The sequence below is a fragment of the Falco punctatus genome (assembly GCF_963210335.1).
Source record: "Falco punctatus genome assembly, chromosome: 13".
NCBI classification, from domain to species: domain Eukaryota; kingdom Metazoa; phylum Chordata; class Aves; order Falconiformes; family Falconidae; genus Falco; species Falco punctatus.
Window position 1 is genome coordinate 28,456,140 of NC_137593.1, and position 20,010 is coordinate 28,476,149.

Consider the following 20,010-nt stretch of genomic DNA (forward strand, 5'->3'; position numbering starts at 1 on the left):
GAACCGAGCACAAACATCTGCCGTGGTGGAAGAGCTGGGAGAGCCCTGGGCTTGCTCGGCAGATCGAGCTGCATTTCAGACCTCTCTCTCTCTCGTGTGCTTTGTCTTCCTTTTGAAACTCAGAGCTTTTCTGCTGCAGCAGAAAGAAACCATCAGGGACAATCAAAAAGGTTAATAAAAAGTTGGAAATGTTCTTAAATGACAGCTCAAGCTTGAAATGTGAGTTGTCTGTTTGTTTTTCTTTGTCGCTCGACTTGAATATCCCTGCTAATTTTTTGAATATTGCTGTGGTGTACAGAAGAATTGCTGATGACACATTTTCCTAACACACGCATTACACAAAAGGAGATTATATTTTAGCCTCTTTTAGAGTCTATAAAATCAGATTCATCCTAACGAAACAGCAAATAAAAAGGGGTTTCCCTTTTCTTTCTCAATCTCTTGGCATTTTTCCTCCTGTGGTTTTATTCTTCTCCTTCCCCCTCCTCTTTCTTACGTTATCTGTGTTTCCTGCTCATTTCAACTTGATGACATGTTGCTGGGACGACTAAGTCTCGTAACCTTCTTAACTTTGCCATTGTTACTGCCTGGAGTGTATTTAGGAGGAGTGTTTTAATTTCTTTTCGAATGCATAGCGCCTGCCCCGTAGAAAGATATTAGAAATGGAAGGGGGGGGAAGGCTTTTCTTCTATAAATGTATGCTATTCAAATCATCTCTTCTTTTATTTCCTTTAAACCCATCATTTGTATGCTGTAGGTCGCTACTTTAAAACCCGGCTCGCTGTTGCTGAAAGGATCACCCATATAATGATGTCATCCATATTCAGCTGAAATCTTGGCTCCGCTGGAGCCCAGCGCTTCCCTCCCCTCCCCCTGGAAGCCCAGCCACAGGCTCCCAACCATCCGCACTCACCCCAAATTCCCCATGGGAACGTGTGGGCTCAGCTGGGGGTCACAGAGGAAGGGGTGTCCGGCGTGGAAAGGCACCACGACGCCTAGTTTATATGGGGGCGAGCAGTAAATCCAGCTGTTTTGGAGACACCCCTTTTCCAGTTTTGATGGAAGGTCCTTCCTTGGGGTCATCCCATGAGGAGGAACCACTTGCTCTCGCTGAGAGCAAAGGATGGGGCCTGACCTGGCTGTCCCAGCCCGTACAGCTGGGCCGAGCCGGGTTTCACTCTGTTCGACATCCCAAACCCAAGGCTGAGCGCCGGCTGGATGCCCCCGTGCCACTCCAGTCTGACTGCATTAAAAACCTAATTGTACACATGTTGTGCACGCGATTGCTCAGTCTCTTCAGTGTCAGCCTGATGTCTCCCTGACACACTTATTGTACCTGGATCAATGCTCTTTTAACAACTAATTGATCTTTTATTAACATATAATAACTTACTTATTAAATCTAAATTAAAGACTTAATTGAGACACTTAATCTAGAGTGGCTCAGTGTATCACCCTCATAAGCATAATGTATAATTTAATTAATTGACAGAGCTGATAATAGCATGTCATCTGTCACCATTTCTCCTGACCTGGGAGCTGGTTGCAGCCCGAGGATTTTGCCATGGATCCAAATACAGGGCTCTCCCAGGAGTGGTACTAACGGGGTTTGGGTGATGCTGCTCAACACACCGGGCACAGACCTCTGCGAGCTGATCCCCACCCCTACCAAAATGCACACAAATAAATTGTCCGCTGCCTAGGATCACAAATCAATATTAAAATTTTATCTGCTTGGGAGGAGGAGGCTGAACGTGCGCCAGGCGCCGGTGGTGAAGGACCAGCTCAGCCCAGCGCTGTCCTGGGGCTGTTGGAGGAGGACGGCAGGACTGTCACCATCACCATGCTGCCTTCCCCTCCCTACAGGCAGAGACTGGGGGGGGAGTGAGGAGGGGCAGCTGCCCCAAAAGCGGGGTGCAGGCAGCATCCCCCATGTGGGGAGCTGGCAAGTGGCCCCACGTTCCTGGCGACACGAGGCACCGACCAGGCAGGGCTTTATTTCCCCGCTGGTCACTATTCCTTCTGCTCCAGCTAAAATTTGGGCCCATGCACCATTTTTCACAGACAGGCACTTATGTTCCCCACCCCCCACCCCCACCCCCAACCACCATCTCCCAGCAATAAAGAATTTCATTTTAAAAACTGAAAGATTTAATTTAAAAATACAAAATGGCAAAGGGAGGGTTTTTAAATAAAAAAATAAAGGTAAAGAGATGATGGTTGGAACAAAATGTTCTAGAAGAAAGCTGTTCCCTTGGGGTTTCTTTTCTTTAAGCTTTGCATATTACAATTTGAAATTTTTGTAAAGAGATCCCCATTTTATATTCACACTGGTAGCCTGAATTTAAATATCTCTCTCACCTGAGATTAATACAGGCTTCACCCTGAATTACTTCCCAGCTCTGAAGTACAGCTCTGGAGAGCTCAACTCTCCACAAATTCACTTCTCTTTTAGAGGCATAAAAGCTTATGAAATATATGAAATATTAAAATAGCGTGTGTGCTGGGGCAGAGAGGGGGGAAGGGAAGGCTGGGTCAGTGCGGGGGGGCTCCTTTGAAATGAAAACGCACTTTTCCTCAAATGAAACCATGGATCTGTTAGCACAGGACAGGAGGCTCATTAAACACTAAAGGTGAAGATTTCAGCCTAAAAGTTGACGCTTTTCTTTCTTTCTTTTTTTTTTTTTTGTTATTTTTAAGCCCTGCAGAGGGAGCAGAATGTAATCCATGTTGTATGCGACAGAAATCATTATTTCTGTCAGCAATAGAAAATATCAAGTTTCTCCGGAGCAAAACAAAGTATTCCCTGCAAATGAGGTTATAAACAAAGTTATAAACACTGGCTTCTTATTATGCTAGCTCAACATTAACCAAATCCACCTGATGGGGGGCAAGTACTTTGTTTTACATGCTGAGGACCCATTAGCTAATTGCTATAGAAATCCATAATTTTATATAATGATTTAACCCTCGCAGAGCTGCCAGGCTGGTGGCAGAGGGCAGCCGGTGTGGGAGAGCAGCCAGCACGGCGGCAGGGTGGGCAGGGGCAGGGGGCATCCTGGAGTACTTGTGTGGACCACCTCTCCCGGGGCTACTACATCCCTCTCCTGCTATTGCCGAGGCGTTTTTTTAACCAAAGGATTTTGGTGCTGTGAAAACCAGCCCCTGCTCACACTGGGTTTGCTTTCATTCTCCGTGTCTACAAAGACATCAACTCCATCAGATTTCACTTGATTGTTTCAGCAGGTGATGCTCAAAGACCTGTTGGTCTCTGGTAGCCCCTCGCACTGTCCCCATCTCTCTTTTCTCCTTCCTGTGTTTTCTTGCATCTTTTCCTCCCTACCTGCCATCACCAGCCTGCACAGCCCAAAGCAGGAGCTCCTATCCCCGGCCGGCAGGGAGGAGAGGAAGCTCTCAGCCAAGACAGGTGGAGTATGACAAGGTGGGACCTCCTGGAGACCCAGCATCGCTCAAATGAGTAACCAGGGGCTGTCAGTGCTGCAAAACCCTGTTTGCTCATGAGCTGTGAGCAGAAGATGCCAAGATGGCAGTGGCTGGAGTTTAACAGGGATGGCAGGGGCAGCCCAGAAGAGGCCCAGGAGTGACTTTACCCCACAGCCCTGCCTGCAAGCCCTAGCTAGAGCACCGTGCCTGGGCTCAGCAGCAGGAGGAGGCTGCGGTGGGCACTGCCCACATGGGTCGCACCCTGCCACCCTCCCCAGCCCATCAGGTGGTTTGGGGCTGTGCTTGTGACCACCACAGTGACCTGCCAGACTCGTGAGCTGCTGTCAGAGAAAACCTTCCCTCAAATGTAGAGCTCCATTAGAAACCTTCCTCAAGGGATCATCAGCATATAAAAATCCACCGATTCCCTCCTTCTTGGCCTCTGTAGTCTTCAGGGTTTGCAAAACACCCAGCACAGTTGTGGCCCCAAAAGACACCCCAGCTCCCAAGCACTTCTGGGCCAAAGCCAGAAGGGATGCAGTGGCACGCACGGCGGGTAGCAGGCAGGCAGCCCACTGCTGCACGTCTGCAATGCGCATCAAGCCGAGGCAATGGGTGGCCAACCTCCAGCTTGGGACACGCCATCAGGGTCCTGCTTCCACGCTTGCCTGGGTGTCCCCAAGGCAAGCGTGATGGCTTCTGGAGCCAACTCTTGGGATATGCTGTGAATCAACACAAGGCTCGGTCACGGTGCTTTCTCCTGGCAGCAGTTTCCATGCAGACTATGCACACATGTGCACACATGTACACACGTGTATGCTGTTTTCTTGGAAAGCGCTCACAGCTGTGACAGAGGGACTTCTGTGCAGCTTCTCCATTCTGCCAGCTGCAATAATTTTCTTTGCTAGCGCTGCTCGTCTGAATCGAATATAGTTTATTTCATTTTAAGAAGTCCTTTTTTTTTTTTCATTTCAGGAAAATGAATGTTAGAGCCAGATAAGAAACTATAGTCTGCTTTCAAGAAGGTTACAAGAAAACTGCATCTTGCATTACTAATCCTTTATCTTTCATGTTAACAAAAAGATTACTGACATATTTTTGAATGAAAGAAAATAAAATAGCAAACGCATCTAAAGAACTGTGTAACTTTCATGCAACACACAAATCGGTTGTTAAACGTGGAAAAAAAAAAGGAGAAGAATGAAGGGAAAATTCATAATACATTTCCCTTTGTAAAGTGAGCAAACCAACTTTCTATAATAAAAGAAACTAGTGGAGGACTAGAAGATGCTCCTTTCATAAACAGAGCGCAACACTATTTTTACCAGAGGCTGGATTCAGAAAGCAGAATAGGAAATCTCCCTTGCCCAGGTTTTCCCGGGAGGTGATGAGGCGGCGCCCGCCCCAGGGCAGCCATCCTGCCCTCCTGGGACCTGCATCCCCCAGCCCCTTCCACCAGCCTTGGCTTCAACAGAGCTGTTGCTCTGCCCCAAATCAGGTGCAGGGTGAACATGTCCCACCTTAGGGGCCATCTCCGAGACAGTTGTCACGGGGGACCTAGCTGGTGCCTCCCTCCGCAGTGCAGTGCTCTGTCCCCCCATGCCACATCCACTTGGGATGAGCTTTTCTGGTGCTTCTCATCCCAAACCACCCTAGAAATCCTAGTCCTGATCCTCAGCCCTGCTTTTCCAGGAGAAAACATCCCCCTGCCTTGGCACACAGTGGTTCATTAGGAAACCCATAATTGAATTCCCTGACCATTCAGTTCTAAAACCCCTTTGATCGAGAATTAGTTAATTACATTGGGCCCAGTATATTCCTTGTCACAAATTTTGCCCATGTCCCCCAGATATGCGATTGCAGGCTCTGCTCACATTGTATCCTTTGAAATGCATTTATGAGCCTTTGAAGCTCTCCCCCCTTAATGATGCATTGTTCGTTAATAAGTTGCCTGTAACATTTCCCCATTAGGAAATAGCTGTCTGCGACTCACTTTGGCTTGAATGAGTAATAATAATCCAAATGTAATTGATAATGTTGGAGAATAAATGGGGATAGGCGCTACCTGGAGAATTGGCTCAAGCGGGGCGGAGGGGGAGAGCGTGGTCCCTGCCTGCCTCCCTGCTGCCGACCTTCACCGTGCTCGCCCTGCCAGAAATCCATTTGACTTTGAGCCGGGGGCTGAATCAAAACTCCCGGCAGCAGATAAGAGCCGGGGAGATCACAGGTAGAGAGTCTCGGTGCGGGCAGCCGTCTCTGCCTGCAGCCGGGGGAGTGGGAGAAGCATGCCGGGTTTCTGGGGAAGGTGAGAGGAGATAAGCGGCATCTGGAAGCGTGGCAGGAGAAGAGGCCGATGGGGAGATAACGCTGAGATGGGGAGATTGCGCCTTGCTCATCTCAGCAAGGAGGGGTTTAATGAGTTGGATCGGGGGGCTCCACAGAGGAAAGGTGGTGGGACCCCCTCGGTTCTTCTCCTTTATGGAAGGACTCTGGTTATGCCGTCTCCAAGCAGCAGCATCTCGACAAAAGGCCTACCCCAGACTCCCCAGAAAACTTTCTGTCCCCCAAGGCTTTGACCCCAGCCCCACACCGCAGCAGCAGCAGCAGCACAGTATGGGTCTCTGCCCAAATACCCTTCCCAGCCCCTTGCTGGGGTGTCTGGCCCTCCTGGGCACCCTACATCCAGGCAGGGTGCTGCTCCCTGGCACTCCCAGCTCCCTGACACATAGATTTTCCCCTTTCTTCTCAAATAATCGTGTTTTTCCCCAAAGAAGACCAGGTCTCAGCTCCGCACCCAGGTGGGAACACTGCCAGGAAAGACTTTCCTGCAGTGTCTGTGCAGATGTCTTGTCCTGGCTGGGAGGGCATCTGTAGGACCGTGCTGCTGCCATGGAAATCTTTCCTTGCTAAAACATCCTCATGTACTTCCAAGCAGCTTGGGGGCGGGGAGGGGGGGAGAAAAAACAAAACCAAAAAACCACCATCTGCTGAAAAACTACATGTGGGAAACCTGCAAGATGTGAATACCTGCCAAGGCAGGCAGGAGCGTGCAGGAAGCAGTAGTGCAGCAAGCAGGACACAGGCTCTCGCCCAAGCTGGTCCAGCCGTGGAGAGGTGGAAGGGATGCTCTGCCCTCCTCTTCCCGGCTGCTTCCCCCCTGCAGCCTGCTGTGCTTTTAGCTTTGCAGGAAGGAAGGCAGCCTCCAGGCTGGGCCAGCCCCAGCCCTGCACATCCCTCCGGCCAGGACAGAGGTCTGCACCCAGAGCCTCCAGGCACGCGTGGAATCTGATGTCCGAGAGACCAGAACATCCAGAAAGAGACCCAGAAACTGAGCTCAGCTCAGCCACACAAGTTGAGCGGGTGGGATATAATCAGTGCTGGGAACTCTCAGAGCCTGTCCTTCCAGCACCATTCTCTGGAGGCCTGTCAAGGCAGCACTTTCCACATAAAAACCGACCTAAAATGAAGAAAGTTTAAAGAAAAGGGTTAAACTTCTCCCCTTCCCTCTCCATCTAAACGCAAAGCAGTTACTTGTGGGCTTACGAAAGCATTGTTTTGCTTTTAACTCCGACCAAATTATCCTTGAATCACTCTGTTTTGCTTCGACCTTCTTCTCAAGCATCCCTCAACCGCACATCCCTCCGCTTGCACATTGCCCGCCCCCCCCCCCCACCCCACCCCCGCCTCGCACACCGCTCCCGCACCGCTCTGCGGTGCCTCGCTGCCGGCAGGTCCGCGGGCTGGAGAACTGCTCCCCTTGCACGTTGCTTGCAAGGGCTTGTCTCTTGCATTTGCTTCTATTGCCCTCTGCTGGGGACTGTCAAAGGGAAGGCCGATGCCCTGGGCAGTGTCTTCTCCTCTCGTGTCCCTCTGCAGCTGTAGGGGAGCTGCGCAGCCCCAGGCTGGGGTGCTGGCGCCGATCCCTCGTCACCCCTCGCACGTCCCGGAGAGGCAGCTCTGCCTGCGCACCCGCTCGTGGGCACGGCCAACCCCGCACATGGCCAGCACATCTGGACGAGAGAGGACACGAGGGATAGTGAGCAGACGGCAGAAAGGCCTCCAAGGACATCCATGTGTGTACACAGATGTGCGTGAGATACGAAGCAGCTCAGGTCTGTCATTGCAATGGTTGTGCACAGCTGGAAAGCTCTGCACGCCCACCGCTGGGCCAGACTCCACTGACAAGCTCAAAGCGAGATGGACAAAGCCTTGAGCATCACCTCCTGTAATGCTTTGCTCTGTGCAACCTTCACATTTCAGCTGCTGTCAACAGGGGATCCAGAGGGTGGGTTGCACATAAAACAGAGGAAAAGAGGACACCTGGAAGGGGTTGCACTGGCAAAACCAAAGTATGTGCTGTAAGCACGGGTGAGGACCTTCAGAGACTGCCCAGGTGTGGTCTAGGGCAGTGGCTGAACCTACAGAGCCTTTGGTTTCAGCAAGGAGATGGTGGGAAAGCCAGGATCCAAAGCAGCAGGGCTCCAAGGGAACCAAATGGCAATAAAGTGTTGCCCCAAAGGGACACTGCTGAGTCTCATTCATTAATGACCTTTGCTGGCAGTAGAAAGGCTCGTCAAGTTGCTGATGCCTCAGGACTGAAGAGCATCAGCAACACCAACAGAAGACCCACAAAACCCTGAGGACCACTGTGGGAAGCACGAAAGCTCAGGCTGTGCCCACAGCAAGCAGCAAGGAGGATTTCTACTGCAACCTGGGTGCATCACTGCTGGGAAACTTGGAAAAGGAGGGCAAACACAGGAGCGTGGGCTGATGGCATCACACCCGCCACGGCGAGAGCTGCAGCCAAGCCCTGCTGCGGCTGCAGTGCCAGCAAGCTCACGTCATTAGGGCCTGGGAGCAATCTGAGGGGGGGGACAAAGCTCAGCGCAACTGTCCCACTGGGATCATGCAGCAATCTCTCCTAGCCTAGGCAGAAATCTGAAGATGTGATGCTCTGTTGCAGAGATAACCATGCCCCACGCTGGGCCGCCACCAGCCAGCTCAGAAAAGGAACAAATTGGCAGCATTCAGAGGAATATTCTTCATTTCCAAGCATATCATCCCTGTCCTCTGGCAGAAAGCCCCCCCTGCCCAGCTTTTTAGCAGCTTTTGCATTTCACCAGCCTGAATCCAAGGTGGAAAAGGGGAGGGAAGAAACTGGAGACCATTTTCATTTGAGAACTGCGGCTCTCCTGTGCGGCTGAGGGAGCAGGATGGGTCTTCACCCAGAACTGGAGGGAAGGGATGGGCCAGCAAGGATGGGGCAGGGAGCAGGGGAAAGGGAGGTCACCATCCCACCAGCCCTCGTAGAGGGTCCCCTGGGAACAGGCAGTTTTAAGAGGCACCTCCAAATGGGTGCTACCTCCCACCGTTCCCCGGTCCCACCTGGACCTGCTTCTCCCCAGCAGCTGGAGAAAAAGTTTGGAGAAGAGTGGTGCAGGGAGGAAGAAAATAACAGCGGGTCTTTGGGCACCAAGGGGATGGAAATGAAGGTGACTTCAGGATTTCAAAGCCAGCCTGTGTTTCTCAGTCACAGCCGGTGCCGGATGGGCTGAGGAGGGGAGACGCTTGCCCAGCAGGCTCTGTTTCCAAAGTCCTTGCACACCCACCGGATTACCGAAGATGGAGGAGAGGAATGCCTTATACCAATTAATTCCCAAAGTGTAATTAACATCTGGGCCAGCTCGTGTGATCCCCAGCTGCTAATGAAGCATGGCACCGTTTTAATTCCTGCTACGCCGCACCATCTTCTTATTAAATCCAGGAGTAGGTTCCATCACATTTCCCTTAAAGGGAAAAAGGAAAAAGAGAGAAATGGAGCAGGATTTGTCTCAATGAAATATGATAGATTAGAGTTTGCTGGATAAAGAAAGTAGGAGTGGGGGGAGGGCACAAAATGTGAAATTTCGTAGGTGTGTGTGCGTGCGGGCATCTGTATATTCTCTCTCGCAATGACCTCCTTACACCCCATCCATCAGCCTGGGGTTGGCTTATTCTAACTAGCAGAGTCTTTTCTCGTGTCTAACAGGCCCATCAGACACAATCTGCATGCCAATTACCAGAGCAGACCCCCTGATACTGAAAAATGGAAATTAGCTGTCAAGCAAAAAACAGCATCAGCAGGCTGGGTTTGGATTGCCTGCACTCCCTGCTTGCTCTCGCCACCGCTCATATCCATATGCACTCTGCTCTGCGTGCAGCCGTGACAAGGGAGCCCCCAATGGAAAAAGTAATCTAGAAGAATAATAAAATAAAAAAAAAATATTAAAAAACCCCACCCAACTAGCATATTTTATTGTTATTTGCATTGGTTGCCAACGTTCAGGGCACAATGCAAAATACACCAGAGGGCAAGCGCCAGCCAGAGGAGCGGGGGGGAAAGAGTTTGGATAATTGTGTTTTTGCAGTGGGTAGATCAAGCAATGTAAGGGAAGGACACGGGGAGGGAATGTTACTGTAAGGGCAAACCAGAACCAGGTCTGCTTCCCCTGATGCGCCGGGGTGGATGTACACCAGCAGCCATGGGACTTGTAGCACCCCAAACGTGCGCTGGCACCCACTGCAGCGTGGGACAGATCCCACCGCAGGGGACACAGGATGGGGAAGCACACTGCCCCGGCAGGCATTCCTCAAAGCTGGGGTGGGAGATGGCTGGAAACACACTGGCCAGAGCATGCCCAGCTGCAGGAGATTTTCTTTCCAAAACAGGGATAGCAACCGGCTCCCCACAAAAAACAGCAGCCAGGTGATGCTCGGGCTGGTGCCTGGCAGAGGTGGGAGCCAGCAGCCCTTGGAGGTGCTTGGAGAGCTTTGCCAGGAGCCAGGGGGGAAATGGAAGCTGGAGCCAGATGCTGGCAGGGCTGGTTGGTCCTGGAGAAATATTTTAGGGGGAAAACACCCTGAGCCCCAACCATGATGCCAAATTGTCTGCACCCTCCTGACCCATGATGGAGAGGTGACAGATGAGAAAGGCAAGGTGGGACAGAATTTGGTCAAGAAGATGCATCACCCTTTGCAGCAGAGGGCTGAAACAGGGCAGGGAGCTCAGGTTGGGGGGTGGGGCGTGAACTGCAGGGTCACAGCAGAAGGAGGAGGAAGGCAACTCTTCAGCCCACCTTTGTGCTGGGGGAAGCCCAGAAGGCCGGAGCTGCCCCTCTCAGCAGCCTCTTCCCGCTCTCCACCGGTGGTTGCATTCCCAGGGGGTCATAGCACCGCTGCTTGACAAGCATCACTTAACCTGCTTCCCTGCTCCATAATAACCTCATACATCAACTGGGAAGAGACTGCAGAGCATGGCTAGAAGGGTTCTGCTCCTACGTCCAGCATCATTATCCCAAGGCCCCTCGGCTCGATATGCAAACAGGCTGTGGGTCCCCGGGGTGCCCGGGAGGAGAGTGCCCTGCGCAGCGGACATCAGTTATCCCTGTGCAGGAGGCTGTGTGTGGGCACACGGTGACAGTGCAGACCCAGCCTGACATCTAGCAGCACTGGGCAAGATGGGGTGCTGCAGGCGGCAGCAGACTGGGCTGACTGGAAGCCTGACAGCTCCCTTTGCTCTGTGCACATCTCAGGTGCCCGGGGACCTCTTCCTGCCCTTTGAGATCATTCAGCGGCAACCTGCCAACCCAAAGCAGCTTTCCGAGGCACTCACCACCTCTGACCAGCTGCCCAGCCTAATGTGCTGCTTAGTCCCATTTAAAGCAGCCAGACCCCTTGTCTCACACCTCCAAGGGCCACCCTGTGCCTGACACATTGGGCTGTCAGGGTCCCCAGCATCCCCCACTGAGACTGCAGTCATCTCCCTCCTGCCTGCTCAGGGGCCCCTGCCTCTCACCTCCACTCCTCCCCAGTCCCATTGCCTCGTGCATCACGTGAGGGACATGGACATGCTCCTTCGGCAACAGGACGTCTGCTGCCCGCTCAGGCTCCCCCGGGGGGGTCTCGCTGCACACGGTATGGGTGTAAACCTCATCCCTTCTCCCCAGCCACCAGCAGCCCTTTCTCCCAAGCCACCATGGAGCAGCAACATAGCAAGCGGGGACTCTACAAGGTCATGACAGACTGAGCCACCCACAGCCAGCACCAAAAACCGGAGCCCTGGGGATGGGTGGTCCCACCGCTCCACTAGAGCACAAGCTCCAGCTTCAGGATGGCTTTTCCCTGGAGAGGGGCAGTGGGATGGGGGGGAAGGGAGGGGACAGCCTGGAGGAAGGGGTTGACAGCAGAGACAGGCAGTTGGGGCTGGCAAGGAGGGTGTTTTGCTTAGACAAGGCTCAGCTCCGCACCGGCTCCCCCAGGGCAGGATAACTCGCACACAGACCCCAGGAATAAGTAGGAGAAGCTGAGCTGAGCGACTCAGTTGCTTTATTGATGGCTTCTGGCAGCCCAGTCAATGGGCTGTATCACTCAGCGATGCTGCGGAAGGACTGGACGGCGGGGCTCGCTGCTCCCCACTCCACAGGTTTGCGGTACTCCCCCTTGGGCAGCAGGTACTGCCTGCCCCGGTAGTTGGGATGCTCGTAGAAAACCCAGACACCCTCCAGCACTCTGCAGGCATGGACCTCACGCATGTGCCACTCCTCCATGACAGAAGGGCAGTCTTCAGTGGCTTCAAACATCTGCCCACCAAAATCTCCTTTCTCAAAGACCTGGATGTGGCCCCGGCCTCCACTCGGCTAGAAAAAAGGAAGAGAAAATGGCAGAGGGCTGGGGGGAGACACCGACGTGTCCCCAGCGGATGGGAGCAGAGCTGAGGCACAGTTAGACTCACGTCAGGTACAAACCACCCCCACAGCACGCCAGGACAGGGCTGAACAGCTCACGTCAGCCCCCAAAAGCGTGTCGGGGAGGCGACCGGGGTAAATCTTGACTGAGCATCACGTGCAAAGTGTGCACAGAAGCATCAAGGCAGAGCAGAGCAGTTTCGGCTCAAACCCCCACCGCAGGCCCGCTGTCACAGGGACGAAGGGGGCAGGGAGGGGTAAGGCCACGTCAGCAGGCGCTGGGCTCTCCGTCCCAGTCCCACTGCTGGCTGGGACCCGTCAGCCACTCCACGTGAGCATGAGAAGGAGAGAAGGACCCCCTCCACTCCCCGCTCCTCCGGGCAACGAGGAGTTTAATGAGCTGGTGACCCCAGCTGGGTTGTATTACAGGCAAACACAGCACGGGTATTTTCCACTGTGATTTGAAGCGCTGCTTTGCCTGAAGGCACTGCGGCAGTTTTAATCTGCAGCTGCCTGGACACCATCTTCCCCCGCCTCCCCCACCCGCCCCAGCCTGCTCTTGTCGCCAGCCCCAGCCAGGCTCGGCGGGTCTCTCGGATCCGACGCTTCTCCAGGGCACTGCGAGCTGCAGGTCCCCATGCAACCTCCCCGGGCGCAGCACGGGTAGTCAGGCACCAGGTGCACGGGCAGGATAAGGCCTCTGCATTTCATCCTGACGGAGGAAACTGTGTTGCTGCTACAGCTCCCACGTGTTTTGCCTCCTTCTCTTATGCCAGATCAGTGCTCTGAACTGGCTGGAAACTCTCCCTGCCCTGTGCAAAGGGATTTAGACCTAGCTCAAACCCAGAGCAGGCTCAAAGCCACGACAGACCTCCAGACATGAAAGCAAAGCCCCTTCTCAGCTGTGAGACCTGCTCCACGCAACAGGAATCGACGGCTGTGCTACTCAAATCAGCGATGCACAGATCTCCAGTGCCTGCCCCACTGCTGGCAAGAACACAGCAGCGGCAGCACGCAATGTCTCAGCCCCAATCCACACTCCATCCATACTCCCATCCCTGCCACTTTTAAAGGGTGCTTCTCCCCACAGGCTTCCCAGATTGTCCCCTCTGCTCCTTTCTCCCCCTCAGCGCTTCCACAAGGTGTAAATGCTGCTCACTGTCAACCTACATTTATCCCACCTCCTGCGGGTGGAAGGAGAGCTGCTGCCGGAGGCTGCGGAAGCATCTCACCATCATCATCAGCTAGCAGGGTGATGAGGACAGTTCCTGCGCTGCAGTGGGGAGACATGCACTGCCCCGTGCGCTCCTCATACCAGGAGACAGCAGGCTGCCCAGGGAGGGGTTCAGGCATCCCTCCTACTCCTGGTCACTCCAGGTCTGCTGCTGGGGCTGTTCTCTCCATGTCCAGAGGGGCTCGGTGATGCTGAGATTCAGTTCCCTGTATCAGAAGGGAGCCCTGGCTTGCTAGAGAGGCAAACTGCTCCTTGTTCTCAGTGCTCCTGCACAACCTACATCCCACTGTTGCAAGCCTTGCGCCCACCGCCCGATTTGGATCAGCTGGCAGCACACCACAGGGAAAGCAAGGGGCAAACCTCGGTGCAACACTGAAGTCCCAAGAGGAACATGCAGATAAAACTGAACTGCTGTTCTTGTGGAAACTCACCTACAAAGTGCTTAAAGGGATCTGCTTTTCCCCACTGCAGCCAGAAGTGGAAGAGATTTACCTTCTCCACGCCCCCGTACGCCCTGCCAGTCCCAGAGCAGGACTGCGGGAGCAAACCCCCTACAGCCACCCTCTCCAAGGGAGCTCCCGCAGGTCTCCAGGAGGATGAAGGCCACCCACAAGCACGCTGAAACCCTTTAACGATAGGTGTTTCAATTAAAATGTCCCTCGGGAAGAGGTCACACTTACTATCTGGACGGCTTTGCAGGAGCCAAGGCGGTCGTTGAGGCCCATCCAGTGGTGGTAGTCAGGGTACTCCCCGCGCGTCAGAACATACATGTTCCCAGAAAAGTTCGGCCTCTCATAGGCCACCCAGGTGCCTCCATCCACACGGATGGAGTTGCAGCGACTCAGGTAGGTGTGAAAATCGGGGCAGTCGCTGTCGCACTCATAGCAACGGCCTAGGAAATTCTTGTCTTCATAGAAGGTGACCTGAAACACAAGCAGAGAAAGGAAAGCAGGGAGGTTCCTCGTCCCCCGGCACGTGTCTGCATCCATACTCTAGCTGTACCATGGCATGAAATATCTGAAAACAGAGCCCTCGGGATGTCAAAAACTCCTCAAGCTCCACCGCTGAGCAGGATCAACTGCATCCCAGCTCACCGTGGCAGCCGATTCACCAGCCTGGCCCCAACACCTACAGCTGCCACCAATGTCTTGCCCTGCCCAGCACCTGATTCGGTCCCAATCCAACCCAAAGCTCCCCTGGTGAAGTCCCTCCCTGTCCTCTTTGCAGCAAAACACTATTAATACATTTCCCTCCCACCTTCTCTAGATCAGTAGTTACTAAACAACGACCAAGGGAGCTATAAGCAGTCAACGGACTACACTAAAAGCAGCATTTCGTTACCAAGTGTTTGCAGTCAGACCTTTACTGATAAGGGGGTGGTGAGGTCACTTTTCCCCTGGGTCACATCTTCTAGCCCTGCGAGCGTCCTCCTTGTTCCCACTCTAACACTCCACAGCTTGCTTTCTCAAAAGTCAGTGCCAAAAGCTGGACATCACACAAGCTTTACCAGTGCCACAAGCTAAAGGAGTGCTCCACGTACGTGGTGGACAGCAGAATTCTTTGGAAATCCGAGGACTGCATTTGCAATTGGCCGCTTCTGCTTTGGTTGCTGCAAGTTTGCGATACAGCTGACACTTCCAATTTGTCACATTTCTTTCCCAAGACCTGCTCTACGGCCAGGCAGCTGACTGCAAAGCACATTGCTTAGGGACACTTCTTCCCTACTTGATCACAACCTGTTTTGAAATGGTCTTGAGAGCTGGTGAGCAAATCCCATTCCTCTTGCCCGAGGTATCACCAACCCAGGCAGCCCTGGAGAGACGACACATGCTCCCTTCAAAAAACTCTTTGTGGGAATATTGCCAAGCTCTAGACCCAGAGCAGTCCCTTTTTCAGCCCCATTTTTAGATCCTTCCAGATGACACTGATCAAGAGCTGCTTTTTGCAATAAGGGTTCCCAAACCAGCGTGTCTATTTTGACTACACCCCTTGTTGGTTTATGATACTGTGATGCCAGACCATGCTCAAAATTACATTAGTTTGATGTGAACCAGTCTCAGTAAAACCCTTTCAGCTGCACCCAGTTACTAGCCCATCTTCCACCTCAACAGGAGTTTGATTACTTCAGTGTCTTCTAGAGCCTTGCATCAAACCAGCTGATATGCAGGCTGGTTGATCCAATGCACCACGTACTCAAGACATTTCACCTTTTCCAGCCTTCCAGTACCACCCCAGCCCCATACATGCTGCCGGGTTATTTGGTAGCATCTGAGATCACCTCAGCCAATTCCCCCAATTGCTCTGGAGAGAATTTTTCTGGCCACAATGATTTAAACATCTAACACGTAGTACTCTGTAATCCATTTTTCCCCACAGTTTTTCCATAGCTTGAGTATTAAGACACAGGACCACCTTTTGCTCCTGGCTGGTTGTACTTCGGCTACTGGTATTGGTCTAACGTCACTGCTGTTAACAATACCGTTCATTGCCACAGTTTCAACCCAGGAGATAGACTCAAATCTAGGACAACCCCCTCCCTATTTATTTTTTTTCATTCACTTTGTGTTAAAAAATAAATTAGTCACAGTTTTCCTGGAGCTGGATGGTCAGCGTGTCCCGCCAGCCTGACCAGGTATCGTGCCAGAGGATTTACGTTGTTGGTCTTGTGGCTTGTTAGTAAACCTTTATTAGGATAATGTTATTTCCCTCACATTTTCCTCTTACTTTCAAGAGACTGATTTCCTATCACAAAGCAGTCGGCACATCCAAAAGCAACCTGTCCTCACGTCTCTCCCTCTTGAGCAAGCTCTTCCCTTCTTCAGCACAACAGAGAGCTGGGAGATCGCCACCACCCTTCCAGCAAGTGAATAAAGATCGTAAAAGCTGTGCACTAAAACCTCCAATTCCTGTTTTCCCACACCGCTACTTCTGAGTAGTTAGCGATGCTGGTCAGCCCTTGCCAGCCACAACCCTGCTGGTTTACACATCTGGATCTCAGACCACAGGTCTGGTCTCAGCAGGCAGCACCCTGCCCGGGCAGAGCAGCACCTCCTCCAGCCTCACAGCAGGGCGGCTGGCGGTGGGAGAGGAACAGGTCTCCGTCGCCTCTGGACTTGGCTTTGCACAGGCTGCCTTGATTCCATGGCTGGCATCCAGCAGAACCAGCTCCTCCAGTGCTGCCCTACCACAGCAACTGTGCATGAAGTTGGTTCGGTTGGACTTTAATTTTGTAACAAAAAAAGCTCATTTGATGTCCCTTCCCCACCCAGCTTAACACAACTGAACTTCAATTTGACAGAGCTACCTGGCGTTCCCAGGAGGGTGTTTTCCCTGTGCTTATCAAGCCACATAGCCAAAGAAATCCAAGAGCGGAACCAGGGTACGGCCATTCCCACACAACAGTGACCAACTGAAACTGTCGTTCGTCGTTCTATACTTAGAGGAAGACTGAAGGAGCGGGCTCCTGCCCACCCCTTCCCCACCACAGCCCTTTGTGCACACCCTCCGGTCATTTCAGACCTCCTCACTCAGCGCTTCTCAGCTTTCCTCCAGTGATTCAGGCACAAACAGACCAGATGGACGTTTTTCACCCGCAGGACAATGACAGGTGAATTACGGATTTCAGTCCCGGATTCGTCAGTCCATTCCAGTTGCATCTTAGTCAGACTCCTTCACCAAAGCCACCAAGTTGCTCTGCTCTCAGTCCTAACCCATTAGCTGCTCGCTGCCCAAACTTTGCTTTTTGGGGGCTTACCTGGCAGATAACAGATTTGCCATAGTAGATCTTCCTCACAGGACTGTAAAACTCTTATTCCCTTGGCCACCTCACAGCAGCTATCACACCTCTTCCCACCTGCAGCTCTGTTAGAAGGAAACTCATAAACAATCACTAGCAGCACCCACTGCCTTTTGAGTAAGTAGCATGGGGGCAGCGACCCCTTCCTGGGGCAGATCGCTTGCTTATGTCGTGAGAAATTGTGTTAAATTCTCTCCTTTGCCCTTTTCTTCTCCCTGGAATGTGCTAGATGAGCACAGCACAGAGAAAAGAGGAGATTTGAGCTCTTTCAGCGACAACTCTCTTGGACATTTTGCTGCACCACAGCAGTGCATAATCAACGAATTCCCTGCAGCACGCTCAAAGGGGCCACGGCTTTCAGCAGGGGTAAGGGCAGTACGTGTCAAAAGTATCTTCAAACATACAGAAGACTCCAGCATGAATCAGTTATGTTTCCCCGGCACCTTCCCTACGCACGGGTACGTAAAGACCATCCCACTGCAACCTGCCAGCCACCAGGTTCAGAGCCAGCAGCACACACCATCCTCAGTTTCTAAAGACTGCTCATCGATAGCCAAATCACTTCCAGCCAAGATCACAGAGGAAAGGAGCCGGAAAAGAGCGACTGAATCCAGATCTTCCACAGCATCAGCCAGTGCCTACAAGACCACTCTGCTTCCGAGCCCTCTGCCCCCTTGGGTTTTACAGTTTCCACAGGTTAAAAGGAACGTAACCCAGAAGCCAAACTCATACAATGGAAACACGTACATCTGTCCACAACCTCTCAACGGTTGTTTAAGGTTTCACAGGAGAAACTGGCCGCCAGCCCCGAATTCTCACCCTCCTTTCCCAGCTGTTCATTCCTGCCCAGTCCCAACCCTGCAACAAGGTCTGCGTGACCAACCAGCCCAGCTCTGCTAACTTCGTGACCAAAGAACAGAGCATTAGAGCTGGATCCTCAGCTGACACATGCCACTCTAGCTGTAGTTGAGCTTTCTAATCTACCTCCTTCTCCAGTTTAAATTCATCTCTGCTGGTTGGTTCTACCAAATCGGAAGGCTGGTTTGCATCTCTCGGGGTGACATGGTCATCATTCAGGTGTCTTTCTGTCGCAGCACACCCTTTGCTCCACCATGGAAGGGGGATGCAACGGCTGCTGCTAGTGGTGTTGGGACCCGGGTCCTCCCAAGGAAGCCTTCCATGAGACTCTGCTCTGCAAACGCAGCTCGTCACATTCACTGCTGGCACAGCAGCCTCCACCATCAATTTATAAGGCATCAGGTCCTGGTGCATTTTAAAATATCCCTTCACCAGTCACTGTGTTCAACTCCATCCTTTCACTGAGCCACACCTATAGGAAACAGCCAAGATCTGGGAAAAGACTAGGGAGGGCTCAGCTTCAGTTTCCCTCCATTTAAAGAGGGATTCCAAGCATCTCCTCTTGCTGACACACGGACAGAGGGTGAAGCTGTCAGCAGAACAAAGAAATCAAAGTTTCTCCACAGCTTATCCCTGATAAATTCTGTACTCTTAGCCACAATCATGAACAGGCTGCAAATAAACCTACCTTGGTTCCAGCTCTGGACATTTTCCGTTCCAGCCAAGCTCCCCAGTGCTGGAGGAACGTCAGAAGCTGTTACAAACAGCCAGGATCTGAGGCACCCTTTTTATAATGGGCTTGTTTTAAACCAGACAGCCGCTTTGTCATGAGAATAGGATCCAAAAATTGAGTCAGTGATTCTGAGGCTATAGCCGATTTCCAGAAAAGCAAACAGGATTATGGAATAAAGGAAGGCTTCGCCATCCTCCCTTTGTTACCATTTGCTGAGTCAGAACACCAAAACTCTGCCAAACACACTCAAAACACGCAGCCCCCTGCCAAGTCCTGGAGGACGGAGGGCAATCTGGCTGCTCTCTCCCTTTCAACCATGCTAAACAAGAAGGCATCCCCATCAGCTCTAAAAGGCCCACCCCCATTTGTAAGGGGGAGACCCAATATTTATCAGAGAACATTCCCATGCAGCAAAGGATGCAGCTAGGAAACAGTAAACACGTGCTCAGGGCAGACACCACAGGCTTGCAAAGAACAGCCTCTGCATCAAAAGCTCACAATGGAAACATCTGTGCAGCAAACAGGCCATGTATTTTTATAGCACACCCTCAGCTTGAGCTATATTGCTCCAAATGATGCCTGACAGAAGAAAAGAAGTATGCCTGGCCACACACCCCCAAAGTGAGTGATTTCACCCATCAGATAGTAAAGAACGATGCCCAGATTTGTGACCGTATCTGCTAGCATCACAAATTCAACTCAAAACTCTTACACCACTGTCTGAGGTTTGAGCAAAAGGGTTTTTGCTTTTAGCCACAGTCTGGCCCACTGAGCAGGGAGGGCGAGGATTGCTGGCTTATGGACACCCACACCCCCCCGCCAGCGCATTATGAAAAAACACCTCTGCAGCTATTCACTGCACCAGCCCAAAGGCTTAGTGAAACAAAGGGAAACAAATTTGGCACAGCAGCGCCTGAAACACACAGAACCTATTTCAAATCTGTCAGGACAAGCAGTCTCGCAACAGCGGCTCTGCGTGCCACACCGTGTACACTGCTGCAGCTCTGCGAGATGCAGTCAGATACAACAGCCTGAGGCAGACACACTCAGCACCAATCTGCCCATTTTAGATGTCTTGAATTGCCCAGTGCTGTTGCTTACACCTCTTACGGCTAGAAAGCTGTGAGGCCACTTAGATATTGGGGGTTTTTTATTCAAATGCTGTCTGAAGATCAGAGTTTAACCACAATGTAGGTCCTATCAAAAGGCAACTCAGTACGTC

At 52.2% G+C, this 20,010-nt stretch overlaps 1 protein-coding gene across 2 annotated transcripts; it reads right to left on the minus strand.

The window, feature by feature from the left end:
* Positions 1 to 11,791: 11,791 nt before the first annotated feature.
* CRYGS (crystallin gamma S) lies at positions 11,792 to 19,654 on the minus strand. 2 transcript variants are annotated; one of them, XM_080409879.1, is made up of 3 exons: positions 18,744 to 19,654; positions 14,082 to 14,324; positions 11,792 to 12,119 (listed from the first exon to the last, which is right to left on the minus strand). In XM_080409879.1, exons 1-3 carry the CDS (start codon positions 18,762 to 18,764, stop codon positions 11,847 to 11,849), a joined length of 537 nt encoding a protein of 178 aa, XP_080266005.1. In that variant the 5' UTR covers positions 18,765 to 19,654; the 3' UTR covers positions 11,792 to 11,846. The 2 variants fall into 2 exon arrangements, with proteins under 2 accessions (XP_080266005.1, XP_080266004.1); XM_080409878.1 differs by having other exon boundaries at positions 14,082 to 19,654.
* Positions 19,655 to 20,010: the final 356 nt, after the last annotated feature.

Coding starts and splice junctions, on each gene's coding strand:
- CRYGS (XM_080409878.1), bottom strand. CDS start 14,390: ATGGATGCAGACACGTGCCGGGGGACGAGGAACCTCCCTGCTTTCCTT. Junction 12,120..14,081: donor CCTGCAAAGCCGTCCAGATA/GTAAGTGTGACC, acceptor CCTTTTTTCTAG/CCGAGTGGAGGCCGGGGCCA.